General features: G+C 40.3%; 1 protein-coding gene and 1 long non-coding RNA gene across 8 annotated transcripts in view; one reads left to right on the top strand and one right to left on the bottom strand.

The window, feature by feature from the left end:
* The window catches only part of LOC107263348 (puratrophin-1), a 131,815-nt gene that overhangs the window by 101,238 nt on the left and 10,364 nt on the right, over positions 1-20,213 (top strand). For all 5 annotated transcript variants that reach the window (XM_015730421.2, XM_025080711.1, XM_025080712.1 and 2 more), the window contains one exon: positions 1,822-1,947. In XM_015730421.2, the coding sequence (XP_015585907.1) occupies positions 1,822-1,947 (126 nt within the window). The remainder of the gene's footprint in view (positions 1-1,821; positions 1,948-20,213) is intronic.
* LOC107263364 lies at positions 45-15,813 on the bottom strand. 3 transcript variants are annotated; one of them, XR_003058467.1, is made up of 7 exons: positions 15,639-15,813; positions 15,258-15,477; positions 1,554-1,640; positions 1,056-1,476; positions 815-929; positions 550-706; positions 45-369 (listed from the first exon to the last, which is right to left on the bottom strand). It is a non-coding gene; the product is annotated as an uncharacterized LOC107263364 (long non-coding RNA). The 3 variants fall into 3 exon arrangements; XR_003058466.1 differs by having other exon boundaries at positions 820-929; XR_001536665.2 differs by lacking the exons at positions 15,258-15,477; positions 15,639-15,813 and adding an exon at positions 1,733-1,856 and having other exon boundaries at positions 820-929.

Here is a 20,213-nt window from a genome sequence, read left to right as displayed (position 1 = left end):
AGCATCGTCTTTTTCTCAATCTTCTAATCCCCCCTAACCTCAGCTTGCGGCTTCATCAAAAGTATATATATGCGTATATCCACGTCTTTGTTCTTTTTCTCAATCTTCTAATCCCCCCTCTCTCTCTCTCTCTCTCTCTCTCGTCGTCTTCTCTCTTTCTCGTATCATTGTCATTAGCATCGAAGCCACGTGAAACAATCGGCACAATGGCCGCACACCGGCCACTTACCTAGTTTCACTCTCGACGAACAAATAGATCACTGTGTCCGAATACCGACGTGGAAAGTACAGCGCTGGGAGATAATAACAATGTACTCGGCCATAAAGTCATTCGCCACGCGATATATTCATGCCCAGTACCCACGCCACCTGCAAATGGTGATACACGTTACGATGGTACATGAGGAATCATAGTACACTCGGAAGTACAGTAAAACGATTAAAGACATAAAGTAATAACGATTAGTGATTTTATATGAAGCGTCATTTCAGTTTCTAATCAAATTAGAATCCTGTGTTATTTATACTAATTGGATAGAAATTCTTTACCTTCGGGCTAACCGGAAGACTGTCTTTTTATTTCTTGTACATTTATCCCAAGACTGCTGCGTACGATGGACGTTTAACATTGACGGGTAATTAGGATGTCAATGATTATTGGATCTGTGAGACAGGAGGATTCCCTTACGTCCTTGATTTTCATAGTCTAATAGAGATGAGATTAAGACGTTTGAAATAGATGATTAGACGTATATAGATCATTTGAAATTATCATGGTAGGTATATATGTATACGTATATGGCTATGTTCATACTTTACCAAAGTATATTCTTTTCCGTTGGCACGGCCCAGTGACCTGAATAATCTGCGGTTTGCTTATGATCCAACGTCTCAGGCGTGTCTTGGATGCTGGAGCGACGAATCTGAAGCTAATAATGACGTAGAATTTATATCCTATCCTATATGTATATATTGGTAGCACGAATTTATTCATTTCGTTAATGTAAAGGATCATTGGCAAATAATTATCAGCGACTCCATCTAGATTCTCTTACCTTTTTTTTTGTATCTCACTATTTTTCATCCATCTCATGGTGTATCGGTTGTCGATAATTATCCCCGTTATTTTACTAGATTCGCCGATGGCGTATCGATCGCCCAAGACATATTGGAGACGCAATCTAATTAACACACAACAAACTCACCGCCGCGGCGTCTCTCATAGTTTTTATTTCTCTGTTCGTGATCCTCTGTCTTATTTATTGTTCCTCGTAATATATTCACAAGACAGTGTTTATATCGCAGCCTCATCTTACAACAGATCTTTGTGTTACACGTGGCTTTATACACCTACGAGTGATGCTGCCGAGCAGTAACGCTCTTTCGGCGTCTTTCACAGTCGTAAATAATTCTCAGTGACGCTTGAAAGCCCCGTCGCTCGGACGCCTTAATTACCCAGAGAAACGTGGGTTATACCTAAAAGATTATTTATATTATTTTTATTCCGTACCTGCGCGCGTATCAATCAAGCAATTTGAATTTCGTGAACGCACGATACGGTTTTGCTGCGGTTGAATCCATCGGTCACGGTTCAAGAGATTGACCCGAACGATGCGTTGCCATAACTGGATAATTCTCATCTATATATAGAAAAATATCTTTAAGAACGAACCATTCGATTAATCGGTCAGTTTGGGCTTTATGAGAAACGCCAGTACGACTTGGCGTATACCTTAATTGCATCCGCTATAAAAATTGATTAGGGTGATTTTGTCGCTGATGGGGTGTAATTAAATTTCACGCAAAAAATTCTGTTTTCAGGTGTTATCCTGGCTCTGCAAGAAAGGAGAAGACATTCTGTCGAAACAAGCTCAACACACGGCAACTACGCTGACGGCTGCCAGACTGCACGAAAGGGAGTTTGAGAAGTTCTACTTCACCTCCATGGTGAGTACAGCCTTTGATATTATTTATGAGTGTGTTCGTAAAGTGGCTGCTGTGCCAATTATTGTTCCTTGAAAATTATCTCGCTCAGTGAAATGTCTTTAGATCTCCCGAGGCCTATTTTTAAATAATGCGATATAACCTACCTGCGGAGAATATCCAGCAAGTGTAAAAAGACTGAAGGCACTTTCCATTCTCGTATTAATTCTCTTGAGTTTTATCTTTTCACGAGTCATCTTTGACACTCCGGGATAACGTTTTGGTATTCATTCATCTCCATTTGTCATGGAAAGATCATTAACCCGCCGACTCACGAATTCTATTTGAATTTACATAAGACGTAACCGTCTTACGTGACGAGAGTCATTTCGAATTTTTATGCAATACATCCTCGGGACTTTATAAATAATTGCTGTCGCTTCTTAATTAGATATAAACCACTTAGAACGTCAACGTGTAACATCCGTGAAAGTAACCACGTAATCGCGGTAACTGTAAAGTATATTTTAAATGGCAACGACGACTCCTGACTGATGTTGATTCTTACGACAAAGATGTCTGCGAGCGCGAAAGCCATAGATCGGTAACGGTGGACGCCATCACGTGGCGCCATCTATCGTGTCTGGCTCCAAGCTCGTAGTCAATAACACATCGTGCTGTACCTTCACCGACCGAGACGAGCTACGAAGCAAATTGAAGTTGTTTTAAAAGTTTTTTTTTCCTAGTTCTTCGCTAATGACGGCAATTATTCGCGAGACGAATTAAACGTTTAGAAATTCAATCTAGTCTCTCGATAAGGCCGCGATATTCGTTTGCCAAGCTCATCTAGACGCCGTCATTTAAGTTCAGCAATTAAAGTCTAAGTAGTCGATGGGACTATCAGTATACTTACTTGTGCTCAGCCAACCTCCTAACGAAAGCTAGTGAAAACTCGACCTCAAGTGAGTACTCTTGTCTTTCCTTATCGAATCACGTGTTAATGGTTTTCGACATTTCCGCTCAATAAGTGCCTTCGTATCAGTTCCCTGGTAAAGGGGGTGAGTGGGTCAAATACGTCGAATAGAAAATAATAATATTTTACGTATTTCGTAACTGTAAACTCTATTTTACAATTTTGTAATACAGCAAGTAATCACATGACTTAGGTTATTCACATCGAAGGAAACGACGAGCGATATGAAGATATTCCTCAATAAAATTTCATTTCCGCTCTTCGGTTGACTGACCCGGCTCGGTTGTCGCTCGCATGATAAAATTTTATATCGGCGGACGTTAATTAATCAGTAACTCTTCCCGCTTGTCTATCGACGCAGGATGCACTTGGCAGGGTGCATCATTCAGTGTTTACCACCTGAGTCAATTATCCCTAAAGGGACTTCTTCAGGATTCTCAACGACCTATTGACCTCTTTGCGCCACAGCCACGTTTCGGTAATGGCACGTCATTAACTCCCTCGGCAATTACGATTAATAATTTGTACCTGGCGTTTCGAAAATAAGAAACCAAAATGGCCGACGTCAAGCATACCCAAAGCCCATCGTTCAATACCGTTAAGCGGTTACCATTATTATTATTATATTTTCTCGGACGTCAAACTCAAACGATTCGATAAAGTTTACCTGATTATTTTTATCTTTCAAAATTAATTATCGAACGTTACTCTTAATTATCCCGATAACCCTTATCGATCGCATAGACAAAATATCAAATTTTTTTTTCATATTATCAACATACCTTTTATTGTCACGCACGACCATACCTATCGTCAATTCAAATCTTTCGTATACCCATTACAAAATTCTACACGAGCCCTACTCGTCCTTAAGATTAATCTCCAAGGGAATTCATTGTTATTCTTACGGCATAGCGACTCCCCAATGTTACACAACAATTTAAAGTAAAAAATGGCTCCCTCCACAATACACTTTTCTTTTACGACTCCACACGTCCACGGTAAAAATAAACCCCGTGATACGTGACCGTTTGACAATGTGGAATCATAGAACAAGGAAGATACGTCCATAAAGACAGTTTTTCTACCACATAATTCTAAACGAGATTCTATCGTGTTCTCTTAACAAAATATTTAGCAGTCTACGAAATAAAATATATGTGCCACTATTTCAGATTGTGTTATGTTGGCTCAGTCCTCCCCGTGCGCACTGCTTTATCTCACAAAGGGAGGACGCGGACTTGGGGTCACGGATTTGGGAGTCCTTTTGGGGTAGGAAAGTACTTTGTAATAACAAACTGCAGGCCAAGTGGCAGGACGCAACTCGGACCCGTTTTCGAGAAAAACCAGTTTGAAAAACGCAGTACTAGTCATATACCTGCACCGTTGCCAACATTTTCGAGAAGGCGGCGTAGCTCGGTGGTTGAAAAACGCAGTACTACTCATATACCTGCACCGTTGCCAGTATTTTCGAGAAGGCGGCGTAGCTCGGTGGTAGCGCGCCTGATTACCACCCGAGCGGCCAGGGTTCGATTCTCCGATCACACGTATATTTTTTTATATTAATTCTTTTTTTTTTTTGCTACCCGACAAGCCATGTTTATCTATTAACAATTTTGTCAATTTACGTACGAAATGAGTGCATTGGAACACTATTATTTTTCATTATCAGACACTGGTTTACATCACGCATCGTATGTTTGTTTCGAAAATATTTGTACACTGATTGTCAACCCCTGCATACTTTACTGTTTGTAAAACTTTTGTACTTGCTTGTACAAATGTACAGTATGCTGAAATATGCTTGTTTCGCCGCAAAACTAATTGAAGACAGACCTATGTTTTTAAATGTGAACGAAATTAACTTTCCTCTGTCACTATCAAAAGAACATTGCCATTGCAACGAACAAGAAGTTGCATTCATAAAATGTGCATGGTGTGAACATAATTTATGTTTTGCATGCTTCTAAGATACATGCCATCCAAATAAATGTAAAGGCCATACAGAAGCCAGTAGTGATAGCGAATAATAAAAAACGTATGTACACCTAACAATACGCTTTGAATCTTTATAACCTTTTCCAATAAACCAGTGTCCGATAATGAAAAATAATAGTGTTCCAATGCACTCATTTCGTACGTAAATTGACAAAATTGTTAATAGATAAACATGGCTTGTCGGGTAGCAAAAAAAAAAAGAATTAATATAAAAAAATATACGTGTGATCGGAGAATCGAACCCTGGCCGCTCGGGTGGTAATCAGGCGCGCTACCACCGAGCTACGCCGCCTTCTCGAAAATACTGGCAACGGTGCAGGTATATGAGTAGTACTGCGTTTTTCAAACTGGTTTTTCTCGAAAACGGGTCCGAGTTGCGTCCTGCCACTTGGTCTGCAGTTTGTTATTACAAAGTACTTTACTACCCCAAAAGGACTCCTAAATCCGTGATCCCAAGCTCGTGTCCTCCCCTTGTTAGCCTAGATACGTATACACGTGTATATACATATATCTGCAAAAGCTCACGTGGCCATTGATAGAATCTCAACCAAAAAAAATATTCCAAGATAAATTGAACACGAAAAAAAAAATCGTACTTTCTACTCGCGATATTCGTCCGATAATCGCGTATTAATGGTTATCATCCTATAACAAGGTGAGCGTACATAAGAGGCCTCGGTCAATGGATGATAATAATCCGAACGATAATATGCAGCCGCCTGTCGTGAATCACGATCGGCAAACCGTTTCAAAATATAATGGCGAAATCGCAAATTGGCACAAGGCGGTTATGCTCGTTAGTCGCACGCGCTGTGGCTTTCCTTTGCGCTTGGACGTCCCGAGAAAATATGAGGAAAAATTTTGAAATTTCAAATATCGCCGAGCTACGTCTTTTCGAATTCTCGTTACTCATGTATACATGAGGAAAGTATGGGTATATCCATATATATCCTCCATACGGTTCTTATCCACAAACCACCCTTAATACGGACTCACCGTAATCCATAATTCCATAGAATTACATCCCACTTCACGCCCAACTGTTTATTCCTAACCCCACAATAGGATATCCCATGCGCTACTTCCTAGCGCATCTGTTACACAGACCGTCGGCCATCTTTGTTCAACCTGAAAAATTTTCCCTAGGGATTTTCGTGCGACCCCTCAAGGATCCCACGAAAAACACGTTTCGCTTTCTCACGTGATATCCGTTACCCAAGATCAGCTGTTACGTCGAAGAGAATTTATTAAAAGAATTTATTAAAAAATTTTTCTCTCCCTGCTGATTTACGTTAAAATTGCACAATACGACTCGTACACGAGTATCCACGAGCCGTCATGGAAAATTATCGGTCACGTGTCCGTAACTTTTGTTTTTAATTTTTTTTTTCTTTCTTTTCTACTACTACCATGCACTCGTCTTGTGTCCCTCGTTGCATAATGCAACCAGACGCACCCAGCAACGTTGCCTATACATGCGTCTTAAGGAGGAAACCGTAAAACGGCCACGTCCAGTTTTCTTGTAACGGCCCACAATAGTGTCCAGGTCACGTCTAAGCGGAATAAAAGGAGGAACCGCTGGAAGGTCGAGTGTCTCTTTGTGTCGCTCGGACGCCTCTGACCGTCTTGAGGCCGTTCGAGAAGACAGAGTACGTACATTGTTCTGTGACAAGCTATTGGAAAAGTGGGCACAGACAATTCCGTACTTTATTTACCGTTGGGTCATTTTCTCAATTACCTCTTTTCTACCTGCCTGTAGACTTTCGGACGAATAATTTTGCTTAAATATACTGGGGCTTAGTTTATAATTTTTTTTTCCCCTTTTTTTGCAACTACTTTCACCCGTATGTAAATGATGAATTTTATATTGCCGTTTTTTTTTACATGTATATATGTAACATACATGTACGATCAGCTGTGCATAACGGGTAGCCCCTATCTCTTGCGACTGAATGGCGCAACATCTTGGAAAGCCCATATGTGCACGGTATCGATCATGCGATATATTTTATATATATAAAAATTTATTTATATTAAATTTAATTATGTTTTACAGGTATCACGAAAATATTTTTTTTTTATTTTTCTTTTCTCGATACTAAACCCGTTTATATGTATATAGTGACTCGTATTTATATTGCAACATAAATTGTGCATTCGTAACGAGAACGGTCCTAGGTCGCCTCGTATACGCGACGTAAATGGGAAATGAAGTAGGTGACCTAATGGCGATCCAACTAGTATGCAAGTCTCATAGTTGAAAAATTATTGGAAAACGTAACTGTACTCTGTCTACAGTCTTTTAGGTCTGTTCGCATCGTGCTTGATGTTGGTTAATGAATTTTTTTAATTAAAATTTTTTTTTTTCTAAATACAAATTTCACACTCCAATCTAAAGCGGCGAATCCTTTTCACCGTCCAGATGCATACCTTTCTCGATAATGGCTCCATTAACCGCGAACAATAATGCATAAAATGCAATAGTCAACGCTCTCGTACACAATGGCATAGTTGCGATGAAAGTAGCGCGTAATCTGGGCTAAGCGAGCGATCCGAAGTCAAGCGGTTGGTTAAACGATGAAAGGTGTGTCGGTGTGGTAAAATAAAGGATCAAAGATGGTGTATATCAGTTTGTGTATATATGTATATTTTGAGTAAAAAAATATTTTTTTAAATATTATTTTGTTGAATCTGAAAAAAAAATTTTCTACCGGTCCAGCGGATGCTGCGAGACGCGCTGAGAGTGAATTATGGTATTTTGTAGGTAAACTTGAATTTGCTGAAGATAAACTGGCGGCATGTAAATGGGGGTAAAAGAATTCGTTGAAATGCAGATGGGGGGGAATTAGCTTGGTCTATTTTGAGTATCAGCCTTACTGTCGGCATACAGAAGCGACTCTTTGGCTCGTTAGCAGACGCGCGACGCGATTGCTTAGGAGATAAACTGGAGGTTTTATCGATCGGGAATTAACCTCCTAAAGAAAGCATAGAAACGCCTTGTTAAAACACAGTAGGTATAGCACGGTAGATATGCAGGTCGTTTAAAAAGATACTGAAGACTTTTTGTCGGTCAAGCTAAATATGCTGGTTAGGTAATTAAAGGTCGATGGGTATTGTATTTGAATTTGTTTACCGGACGTGCATAGTATATACAGTATATATATATATATACAATATATCAGCAATATACAATATGTATGTACTGTACTGGATATACTGGGCTGGACACAATGGAACGTTTTGATTATTTTTATCAGGTATGATAATGATTTCTCATTCAATATTCACCTGCTGGAAATATGGGCTACGAGACGGTTTATGGCGGGTGGGACAGTCGTTATTAACCGACTCGCATGCAGATAGTATTTTTTATTTTCAATCTACATGAATTCCATTCGCAATTGTTGGCAACCTTGACGATACCAGTACATTTCTTATTTCACAGTGTTAACGCTGGGGAATCTGGATTCATCTTAGAACCACGATCATTATTTGTCCTTGAGCCTTGCGTTAGTTCCCAGGACTCTTGTGAGGCCTTGGATCAATTTTAGAGAGGTCTTGTGAGGTTATGACTGGATTAGCTATTTTTTTTTAACAAATGAATTTTTCAAGTCGTTTTTTCACTTCTTGGCTTCATTTTAATGCTCGTGTTGAATATATAGTCTGTTCAAGCTTATTATGATTACTAGTTTGTTCTGAGGTTGTCCTTGGTCCTGGATGTCCTTAAGTGACTTGCCAGGATTGCTTGTCGACGATTACGCATCTGAGCGATAATGGCATGTTTTTGGATTTTATGATTTTGAATTATTTTTATTTTACTTGTAATAGTATAGACTTAGCGTTTTGGTATGGTATTTGTTATGCAGTTTGAGTGAAGAATTTATTTTTACTTGATAAGTCATCCTTTGGATGATCGTTGATGGTGGCTGCTCGTGAAATTTTTGAATTTTTGAAAATGAAAAAATATGTACACTTTTTGCAAGGATTAATTAATTACTTTGTTTATTCGTATAGGAGGTGTCATTGTATTACGTAGTCACGTGCGAAGGCTGAACTAAAGAAGCAGCCGGGATACGTACGTCGGGTTTAATTACGTTATTAACAAAGGCGAGTTTGCACGTGCGAACTGATTGACACGTGCGAATTCATCAATCCAATCCGCACGTACGTTTTGGCTTTTGTACCGATTCTTGTGTAAGGATTTAATCGAGCGGAATCGTACTCGCGATTCCATTCGATTTCGGGTTTCAGTCTCCTTATGTCACGGTAACAATAGCGTAACAATTTCCTAGTGATATTTTGACCGGACGCAGTCGGTTCGCATAATAGGGCTTATTGGTACGATTGACACAAAAATTCTGTAGTGTTATGAAAAATATCCGGCAATTCGTTGCAACTTATTAGTCACGTATCTTCTATTAAAAAATCCCCTATACGTACGTATCGGTAAAAAGGAAACTAGATTACTCCGGAACAGAGGATATATTGTAGTCTAGTAACTTTTTTTTTCGACTCAATCAGAAATCGCGAAATAGTTCCTGATACATTTCAAATGGTACCAGTCTGTGATCTGTATCGTGAAACCAGAAAAAAAAAATTTGTTTGTATATTGTTATGAACACCCTAAAACTAATTAAATGGTATCGGATTCCCTATAATTCAAATTCTAAAATTCTGCATGATGGTCGGATGATCGATCAACTCGTTAACAGTTTAATGGTCCATCCATAAGGAAACCACCAGCAGCGTTTTGCTCCAGGTTAGCGGGTTTTGAAAGGAAAAGGCATTCCTGACTGTTGCTCCTTACTACCAGCCAGGTATATACGTATTATTCCATTGGACCGCCATAAAGGGGCGTTCTCACTGCCGAGAGTGGCATATGTCGAGAAAGAGAAAGATATCGATACTCTGAGAGCAAGAGAGAGAAGACAGTATACAATGACTATAGCGAAAAAGGTAAGACGGGGTACAAGAGAGGGATAGAGAGTGAGAGAGAGAGAGAGTGGATATGGACTGGCGTCGAATGGAACGGAACGGAACGGAATGGAACGGATCAGCTTTTAACTTGGTCTGGTGCTGTACTGTATTATAAAGCCGCAGTAGGCCAACGGCGGTCGCGCGCTGTGCGTCTCCAGATAGTGTCCGACCTACCGTAAAAGTCGAGACGCTGTCAGCCGGCATTTGATTTTGTTAAAGCAAAAAAGAGAGAGAGAAATTTCTTTTGAAATAAGACGAGACAGTGTTTTCAGGTGATCGAAAGAAGAGTGTATACGGCGGGTAATTTTGAAAGAAAAGTGAATGATCTAACAGGAGTGAGAGAGTGAATAAGAAATTGCTCAATGTCACTAGAGGATCACCGTGACAGCGAAAGGAAAAGGAATAGAAACCTTGCGACTGTTTGTTTTCCAGAATACGATTCTGCTCTGCTTTTGCTGCATTGGCTTGCTGTTTACACTGTCCTTCTCTGCTCCAGCTTGTTTTGACTGGTTATTCATGCGATGGTTGCGGACGTTATTGGCCGAGTTTCCACGTGGTCGACCGAGTCGCTCGGAGCGTCGTTTGTTTCGCAATTTTTATTCTCCTAACTTTTATACCGGGCAACTATGTCCTTTGTGACGCTCGACGTATAGCTATTTCGGATGTTCGTTACCGACGAGGATAGTGGGGGCGACGGCAGTTGCCGTCTCATCTCCGTACGTCAGTGCGAAGACGACAGCGAGACGCGCCGGACGTCTGACGACGCTAGCTCGAGTCTCGACAAACGTGTTAACGTACAAAGGCCGTGCGTTAAATGCAACTGTCACGGGAACAGGATTACATCCTCACGGGAAAAATGTATTTGCTCCTGCGACGCGTTCAGCGGGAAGTGCGGTGAAATTCAGAGATCGGATATCAATAAGTCAAACGGTTTCAGAGTGCAGACCAACCAGTTATCGGGAACGAATGTTATTAGCAATACGAACAGTGATAACCCTAAGACTAATTCGTGTAACGTAACGATCGCTTATCGCGAAGATACCGCGATTAAATCGTCGATCAGTACTAAAGACGTGAAATATTCGAGCATAGTCAAGCTGCAGAATCATTCTCAAAGTCAAAGTTACAATCAGATACAAGAGAATGACGTGGGTAAGGAATTCAGTGATAACAAAGTAGAGTCAACGAGTTCTCGTAAAAAGGCGTCAGACTCGCACGTCGTCTTATCGTCTGAAAAGTCGTCTTGCGCCAAGTACGATAAAACGACCGTTAGGTCAAAAGATCATGATCCTTCGACTCCAGAAGATCTTAGCGTAACCAGCCATAGATCAACTCCGGATATCGTACAGATAAGATTTCGTGCTCGACCTGAATCACGGCCAAGCAGAGGCCAAGAATTTGCCACGAAGACTGAAAAGTTGATAGCTCGACGCGTCGTCAGCGTCTCTGACGTCGTTCAAGACTATCGTCGTCAGAGAGCTTCGTCCTTTATTGCTGACAGAAAATTACCGCGGAACCTGAAGATCTCGTCCAGGTCTTCCGAAGATATACACAAGGAACTCGGCAATAAAGAGGAAGTGCCGGAAGAAGTCGATGGAATGCGTTGCAGTGCAGTGGCTAGTGTCGACGAGGACGACGGGTGCGTCCTGTTGCGAGTTCGATCGTTGGATGAAAATAATACGACGCCATTACTCTCACGTCAGGACGAACGATGCACGAGACGCGATCGAGAGCGGGCGAGACTTTTGAGACGAAGAAAAATCAATGGAAGATCATCGTCCGTACCTCGACTCAATGTAAGTTTTGACACTATTAAATATATCCCAAAATGGCCGCGGACACGTAAGTTTATCGTATTCGTAGCCTTTTGAGATTTCTGATCGACCCGATTGACGACTCGGATGTATTACGAAAGAATATTTGCGTTGGCGTCTCATTCTATGTATATAAACACATACTCGCGCTCGCATAAGAAGCATTCCCAAACATAACAGCATCCGGAACCTACTAGTAAGCCATCGAAGAATGTTGCGTGATAAATATTCTTTTCGAATTTCCATTCTGAGAAAAGGGTATAGATAATTACAATGACTGGAATGAATTTAGTAAATTTTATATATATAGGTATGCACACATGTAGATACGCATTAGGGGCGTCGAAGAAATCATTAAAGATTATTCAACAACGTAATAACATACTATATGTTTTTTAAGTACATATATACATAAAAGCATGCGTGTTTTCTACAAACTTCCCATATCCATATACGTACAAACTATGGAATCTGCTTTCGCCGAAGGGTTATTATGTATACGGGGTTATCATGGAGATTAAGGAATTCCAGGCGCCGGTTACAACACGCATCTAAACCAAGAATCCAAATTATACGAGACTGAAGAAGAAAGTGGAAGGGGAGGAAGCCGATTTAATGATTTCGTCTCTCTCGGGCCAATACTTTCGATCGCCACTCTCAATCTCTCTTCTTTCTCGCGTAAATTAACGTTTAAGCCAATCCTTCAAATTCTAGTCTGCCAGCTAATACATTCCCACGAGAATCTCTTTTTCGTAGCTACGCGCCATATATGCGTATACGGTTTACTACAGACGTCGGCTTGTCCCACCTATTAAATTCCAGCATAGAAAAAAACAAACACTAGGATCAGCCTCTTTGTAGGAACAATTTTCGAATTCCCCGTTCGGCTATCGTTAATATTTGTTTTAACTGACGCACGTGCCAGTTGGCGTATCGTAATCTAAACCTAAAGCAATGCATTCCGATGCATCTTCCTATACATAAATTCAACTTGGCTAAAGATTATATGCCTACTGCATGGCATTACGATGCAAGTATATGTAATTTTGAATGGCTGCGCCGCCACTGGTTAATTTAACCCACATCGCGTAATCGCATTGTCTCGCAATCAGTGCGGCATTATAGGTTAGGTCTAGGAAATATTATTTTCCTTCCGTATCTTCTAGTCGCGTGAACTTTTCTTCTTCTTCTTCTTCTGACAAAGCGAAAGGAATGCGTATCATAGCGATCAACGATGCCAGCCAATCGGCAAAGAGAAGGGATTTGGCCTCGGTATGATGATACCTCATGGGAATATATATATATACTGCATACGTGATGCATCTAATCGTAATCGAAGAGACGTGTCCTCATGCAGAGCGTAAACGATCATCGAGCCAGTCGATGCGAAATCTGATCGTTGAATTTTTCTAAACAATCCCAAGATGGGATTCGTCGAGTGGATCGTGTCGGCAAGGAATTCGCTTCGTGAGATAACATTTGTAAAAGCATCGCGTTACTGAAGTCCTTAGGCATACAATGTGTATACCTATTGGTCGGATCTGCAGTGTGTACCGAGCGACGACGTCAGTAATAGGCGAAATTTATGTAAATTGATTTTTAAAAAATCATTTCCAAACTCCGTGGAATTTTTTATGGAATTCAAAATGGATGAAAAAAAATATCTCGAGGACCGGTTTACCCCCCCTACTTTTTCCAAATTAATTTCCTGCCTTTTTCTTTTACTCTGAGACATGTGCATTTTTGTGTGTGTGTATATATACATATATATATATATATAATGTATCGTACAAAATTTTCAGACGGTATTGTCATCATTATAAATAATCATGATCACGAGATTCTCCTGACTGAATGCATTTGAAAGAATTCGTTGGACCTGTGGGTGCAATTTTTGTAAAATAAGAAAATTCAATTTAACTTTTTTTTTTTTTAATTTCTAATCATACTCCCAGCTGTCGAATATTTTTATGAAAAATCTGACACAATTATCTATTGGGATCGTACTTAGGCTTACCAAATGGCTTCTTCTTTCTTGTACTTACATTTCTACGGTATCTGACCTGAATACGTTTCGCTGGTACCGTCATAACGTCCTGCTAGTTAAATCGGCCGATTTACCAAGGCGACACCCACGTGTCTCTACGTGCACGCAGATTATGTATCAGCGAGGCTACGTAGAAACTGAACCGGCAATCATCGAGCAGCTAGGCTCCATTTCATGCGCTATATCTGTATATGTTATTTCTAATGCTACTATGCATTCACGTGGGTCGCCAATGGAGGATGCTGATAATCGTTTCTACCGGGTTGAATGAATTGTCGAGTAGGACGACTCAACCAGGAACATGTAAATTCGACATAACAGTATAGCACAACTGGTTGAATGATTTAACGACAGCTCAGTACCACGAGCGACTTTATACTCTGTACTCCAAATCCATAAAGTGTCTAATATAAATATAGCCCATCCAAAACTTCATTCTCCATGATGAGATCACGTGTGGGATGATGAGTATAGGATGGACAATTATTATTATTATAATATTAAAAGTACAGTGTACGCTAAAAATAAATGTCAAGTATTTCTATATATGGTTTCTTAATGACAATGAGTCATTATTTCTCTCAGTAATCTCAATTAATTTCCTTTCGGTTTAATCATTACTGACGTAAACGTTTCTTCTGTGGACTTTTGTGGTTTATGGTGGTTTTCGAGTCTGATTTGTGGAATTCTGACACTTATGAGAATTAGGGTGTGTTTATATTTATATGGTGTATATCCGATCGGCAGTAATATGCACGTGAAGTATAGAGGAGTTAACAGTCAGTAGATGCATTACGTATTAATCTGGAGCGTCCTCGAGTTGCGTCGCGACGCTTAGCGGTCCGCCTGCAGGAGCTCTTCCTGGAAGCCAGAAGGCATAACAGTCGCCAAGAAGCGTGTCTATCGGGAAATAGTTTCCGATCGTCCAGCCATAACAAGAGAAGAAATTTGATAGGGTTTCGTCTAGGCATGAAGATTAGCAATGTACCGCGGCATAGCTATAAATACACGTTCCGATTAAATCGGAGAAATTAATGCAGATCGTAAGGGGTATTCGATATAAAAAAATTTTTACAAAAAATCCTAGCATGAAAAATTTATAAGATGAACAACTTGGATCTGCTCTTGGTTTTAATTAATATTTACTCGATGCTAAGCCTATTTTAATAAATTATATTCATCCCAGGTGTTCCGGTTCCTGCGAATTGGCCGAGGCTTCTTAGCAGATTCTTTTTTTTCTCGAATTTTCCATCCCTCCCATATTTAGCGTTCGCACGCGAGATGAGACTTTTTTTTTTTTTTTTTTTTTTTTTTCAAATAAAATTTCGTTCCAATCATCCCATTAATAAATCATTTACTTCCATAGGCTTTCCAACCAGTTTTCAACGGTTTGACTTTTCCTTTAACGGAACAGTCGAACGAGCTCTCGTTAATATTCCATGGGAACATAACACGGCAATACGTTTACGTAACGACTTCGTAGAGATAAGAGAGAGAGAGAGAAAAAAGTATAATACGTACTTACGACATTACGCTATTAAAACAGCGTACAATGAATCCATCAGCGACCAATCAAGTCCAGTACGCGTTGGCATCAGTCGTGAAAATATTTTCATACGTGACCGAATCGCGTATAAATTTGAGTTTCGATCGATCAGCCTGTCTAATTCCACTGTTGATTAATTTCTTCGAAATTCCACCAATCGCACGTGCCCCGTTACGTTCTTCCATTAGATCACTTTCACCTGTGACAGGGGGTATATCAACCAACAATGAGACTCCGTCACGCGTTAACTTGAAATCTCGTATGGATTCATCCTGTCCAAACGTACTTCCTCGCTATTGATAAACCATACAATCCGCGAACGTAACCGTAAAACGTAACCGTAACCGCAATTCAGCTTACCTGCTGCGATCACTGTCTTGAGGTTTCTTACAAAACCGAAAGTAAGAGTCGTCTACTCTCACGGCGTTCGTGCCGTCGGGGGGTCTCTGCCGTTCTGCAAGGAGTCATTGGCTTCTGTTTATATATATTTTTAGCATTCTCTCCGTTGTATACGCGCCGTAGTGTCGACTTTGCGTGCTTCTCGCGAAGTGAGCTTGGCAGCTGTCACAGAAAAATATAAATACATCTAACGTGTGTATATATATATATACACGGGGATGCCCGCACGTGGTCCGGTTGCGTGCGCGGGAATTTTAAATATACAAATCGCCCGGGGCTGACTGAAGGTAACGGCAAGAGCATCTCCCTTCGAATGCATTACACTCGTAGCATACCCGTAACGTGGATAATGTATGTGAGGTTATGGCAAGTCGTAAAAGTATAATTAAGTCGCACGCGCATGGCGCCGGGACGATATTAACGTTACATGGAAGTCGAGTTATTTTGAATTTAAGCGAGGCAAATCCGTATGGTATTGTTGTACGTCAGTTTTGGTATGTTGGACATTCAGGTGGATTGATGAAGCATTGTGAAAATCTTCAAGGAGTTATTACGAATGGACTCTGGTACAGATCCGTATCGAATTTTATAAATACCTCGGAGCTCTTGATTAATGCTATGCTAATGTTTCGAGCCGAACTATCTCTGCTGTCCGTTGGGAATGCCTTGTTTCACGGTACCCGGTGAACGCAATAGCTTTGTCGCTATCGTCTAAAGAAATCTTTGGCTGGTCTCAGTGGGTACCAACTTTTTAAAACTTTTAGTGATTATAATAAAACTGTCGTCTTAGGGAATTCTGTCTGGAATTTCATTAGGCATCGTCTGAAGGTTATTTATTGGTTTTTAATATTTTTATATATGTATATGCACTATATGGATTTTTAGTATATACACTATATATATATATATATATATATATATAGTGTATATACTGACGCGTCATGGGATTAGACTGGCGGCTTAGGATGTTTAGATAATTCTGGTGCCTGGGCCGTGTTTACACGTGCGCGATTAAGGCACGCGTGAAATACTGTAGGAATGACTAGTCAAAATGGTGACTCGAACGTACAGACGATTTTTATTGGCACTCTCTGTCCTGTATCGATTGTTGACTATCTATTATCAGTGACTGGTTTGTTGTAAACGCAGCGTTATTCTTTGACACACCCTATAGTAAATTGATAGCGGGATGTTCTTTTCTTTTATGAATTTTTATCTATAACTTATGGCTGTCCTCTTGTGTCTACTTGCGTTTATGTGGGAGAATTGCGAATTCATATAATCGACGCCACTGCCGGTCTAACGTTACCGACGCGTTGCTTACGGAATTTCTAGTTTACTGGGACGGGACTTTTGCATTTCGAAAGTGAGAAATTGCTTTTTAACCTGGAAAACGTACTGGCATTCGTGACAGCGTATTGCTCGGACCGCTCTAATTGGTCGTGAGCGAGAAAACTCGGCTAATGACTGTAATCCGATGCAGTTACATATTGTTATTTATCATTGGGTATAAATGCATAAGGGTATATAATGCGATTCTACATAAATTAAACATTTTATATTATACATATTTATATTTTATTTTATATTTATATTATACATGTGTTTGCGTGTATATCATATGACTATGTGGCGTTAGAGCCATACGAGGTTCCTACGATTATCAGACAGTCAGTGAGACAGTCATTTAATTAACTTGACAGTCTTTATGATACTCGCTATTCATATTTACCACAGACTGTACATACAAGTGCATCCAGGGTGCATGGGAGTGCAGCGACGACGCCTATCAGTATTCCGTACGACAATGTCGAAGGTCTCTTTCGAGGCCGTCGTGACTGGTTTGTCAAATACCAGGAAAAATTCCCAAAGCTACGTCGAGCTTTGTCGCAAAGGAGTTAAATTCCAAAGGGATTTATGTAAAGACTGTTCGTAGCACTTTGCATCTGGAATTCCTTAGGATTACCCGGCACCCACTGCTCTCTGTCGTCTGTATACTAGGTTATGTATACGGGACATTGGGATTGCGTATACGGATTAAATTTCACAAACCTCTTCTTAAGACCTGTAGCGAATTTTTGACGTTTGTCCTTTGTGTTCTTTTTATAGTCCACTCGTCTATCCTTATTCAATCCCCGCATAGCCAAACGTCAACCATATCCGTCGCGGATCATTGTCTCGCAATGGCAGACTCGCAGAGCGCCGAGGACACGGTCGGCCGGAACAGAAGGCGATGACTGGTAGATAGTCGTTCGATCCAAGAAATTCCATTGCGTAGAGAGCACATGGGCGCGGTCTCGATACTTAAATATTCGCAATGACATAATATAACACTGAAACATTATTATCGCGAGTCACAACCAATTTGGCTTTACACCTTACGAAGTTCGTGCGTGAAACTCGGCGTGAAGGTTATGTCAGCGCGCCATCTGGTAGTCAGTGGGTAATACATCCGCTGGCGGGAAACTCATTCAAATTCAAATTTGATAATCGCTCCGCGTCTCTTTTCTTCGCATTGAACGAGTGTCTGTGGACTTCCAATATGGCGGACAGTCAAATTCTTTCGTGACTTACGTAACTGATCGACTCTTACTTCCTGCTTTTAATTTCTTTGTTTTTAATCATTTCGATTTAACTATCCGTACTGTACCAATGACTAGTATTGCAGTCGTACACGTTACAGCAATCCCGACATACCTCCATCTGAATGACAATGCTATCGACTATATTATCTAGTTAGCTCGACAGTAATATTTGAATGTTTCCGCGTCACTGGGCGTCTACAATTATGTAACCTGCTTATATTTGACACTCGTATACTTTATTGACTACCGTCAAGTCAGTCGCTACCGTATGATTATCAACTGTCAATATATATAAAAAGCACGTAATTTCAATGAGAACAGACTCGCAGGGACATTGAAAGAAATATTTTTTTTTACAATTAATATTTCTAATGAAAATTTTCAATATTTAAATAACAGACTGATATGATCATTATTTTTATATGTGCATCCACATCGATCAATAAATTCTCGTTCGTGCTCTCTTATCCTCTTACTTAAGGATCGTACGTGTTAATTAATGTATCCTTGTCACGTACACACCTATGGTAACTGGAGCGCGCGAAATCCATAGAGTCTTTGTATATCGTATGTCTCCTTGATTTTTATACTATAGTCAGTCAAGTGCTGGGTTGCTTAGTATAACAGTAGTCTGTCAGGCTAGATTTTTGCGATTACCAATAAGTGACGGCGAGAGTCGCTCGAGACCGCAGATTATAATATTGAGACTGTGCACTGTGCACGTAGATCGGCCTAGCCTGACATTCCATTTTGTTGCGTAACCTTCGAGTAGGTTGTGTGCCTACTGTTAGATTGGTATGTAATAGTAGGTTGGTTACGCGAGAGGACGATGATGCTGGAACAAATCTGGAAGCTATTGGATTGTTGGTATAACATACGCGTTGTGGATCCATTGAACGACGTGCATAAATTTCATCTGATGACAAAAAATGTGTTAATTAAAAAAGAATTTTTTATTATCAATCTTAATGGCGGTATCCGTATGGCGACTGGGACGATAAATTGTGAAAGTACAAAAGTACACTGGATCTTTCGTTTCTCTTGATTACCTGTCAATCGATTGGAAGAGCAATTAAACTCTATCGATTTGTAAAATTCTAAAGGATTTCGTTAAATGGCAATTCATTGAAAATGCAGAAAATTTTTTCAAGTAATTTTTTCACCTCTAATGTAAAGATTGTCGTGAGTCTAGGTGGGTCTAGTGTTTTTTTTTTTTAAGGATTGCATGCATGGGAAATTCGTTAATAAATTAACATACAGATGGGTACTTGTTTACGCAAAGAGACGGGCACGACCCGGTTTCCTACTGTTTCTTTTCGGAATAACCGATTGTCGGCATACGTTGCTCTTGTAACTTTTCGCAATTAGCCCACATGCGCACGTGTATACACGCATGCACATATGTATGTACCTTTAGTATTTTTGGCACGACTTGTGGCGAAACTCGATGGGCCAGTTCACCTAATGATCAGCCGGTACGTCAATTGGGTCCAGGTGCGTGGACAATTGGCCGGGCTTGTTCGAAACTCGAGCTTACAGTCCCGTCGGTTCTCCATTTTACTGCGTAGTTACGGAGCTTTGATTTACATAGCCCTAAAAAAGAAAACCGGCCTACTCTTTCATTAGCGCGTTAGTCAAAGCGTCATGTATTAAGTGCCCAAGTACTTAACTACACGGTAGTACTTAGGTGTACCCCCTTGAACCCCTAAGTGCTTCTATTTAAGCGACGGGGGTACGTCGATGATAATAATCTTGAACCGCCCTCAGTTAAGAGAGAAAGAGGGTGCCGTTGATCTTTAACCACGTACGTAAAACTGTGGGGGGAAAAAACCGTCAGTAGGCTCGTGGTCTGATCATTACATAAAAAAAGTTCAATAATTATATTTTTCTGTTTTCATGTACGAGTAGCTGGAAAGTTTTGCTGGCATGTAGACATATTGAATTTTTAGGG

This window comes from Cephus cinctus, unplaced genomic scaffold (genome assembly GCF_000341935.2).
Source record: "Cephus cinctus unplaced genomic scaffold, Ccin1 Ccin1_scaffold0153, whole genome shotgun sequence".
In the NCBI taxonomy this organism is placed as follows: Eukaryota; Metazoa; Arthropoda; class Insecta; order Hymenoptera; family Cephidae; genus Cephus; species Cephus cinctus.
This window is presented reverse-complemented; position numbering and strand designations above follow the sequence as displayed.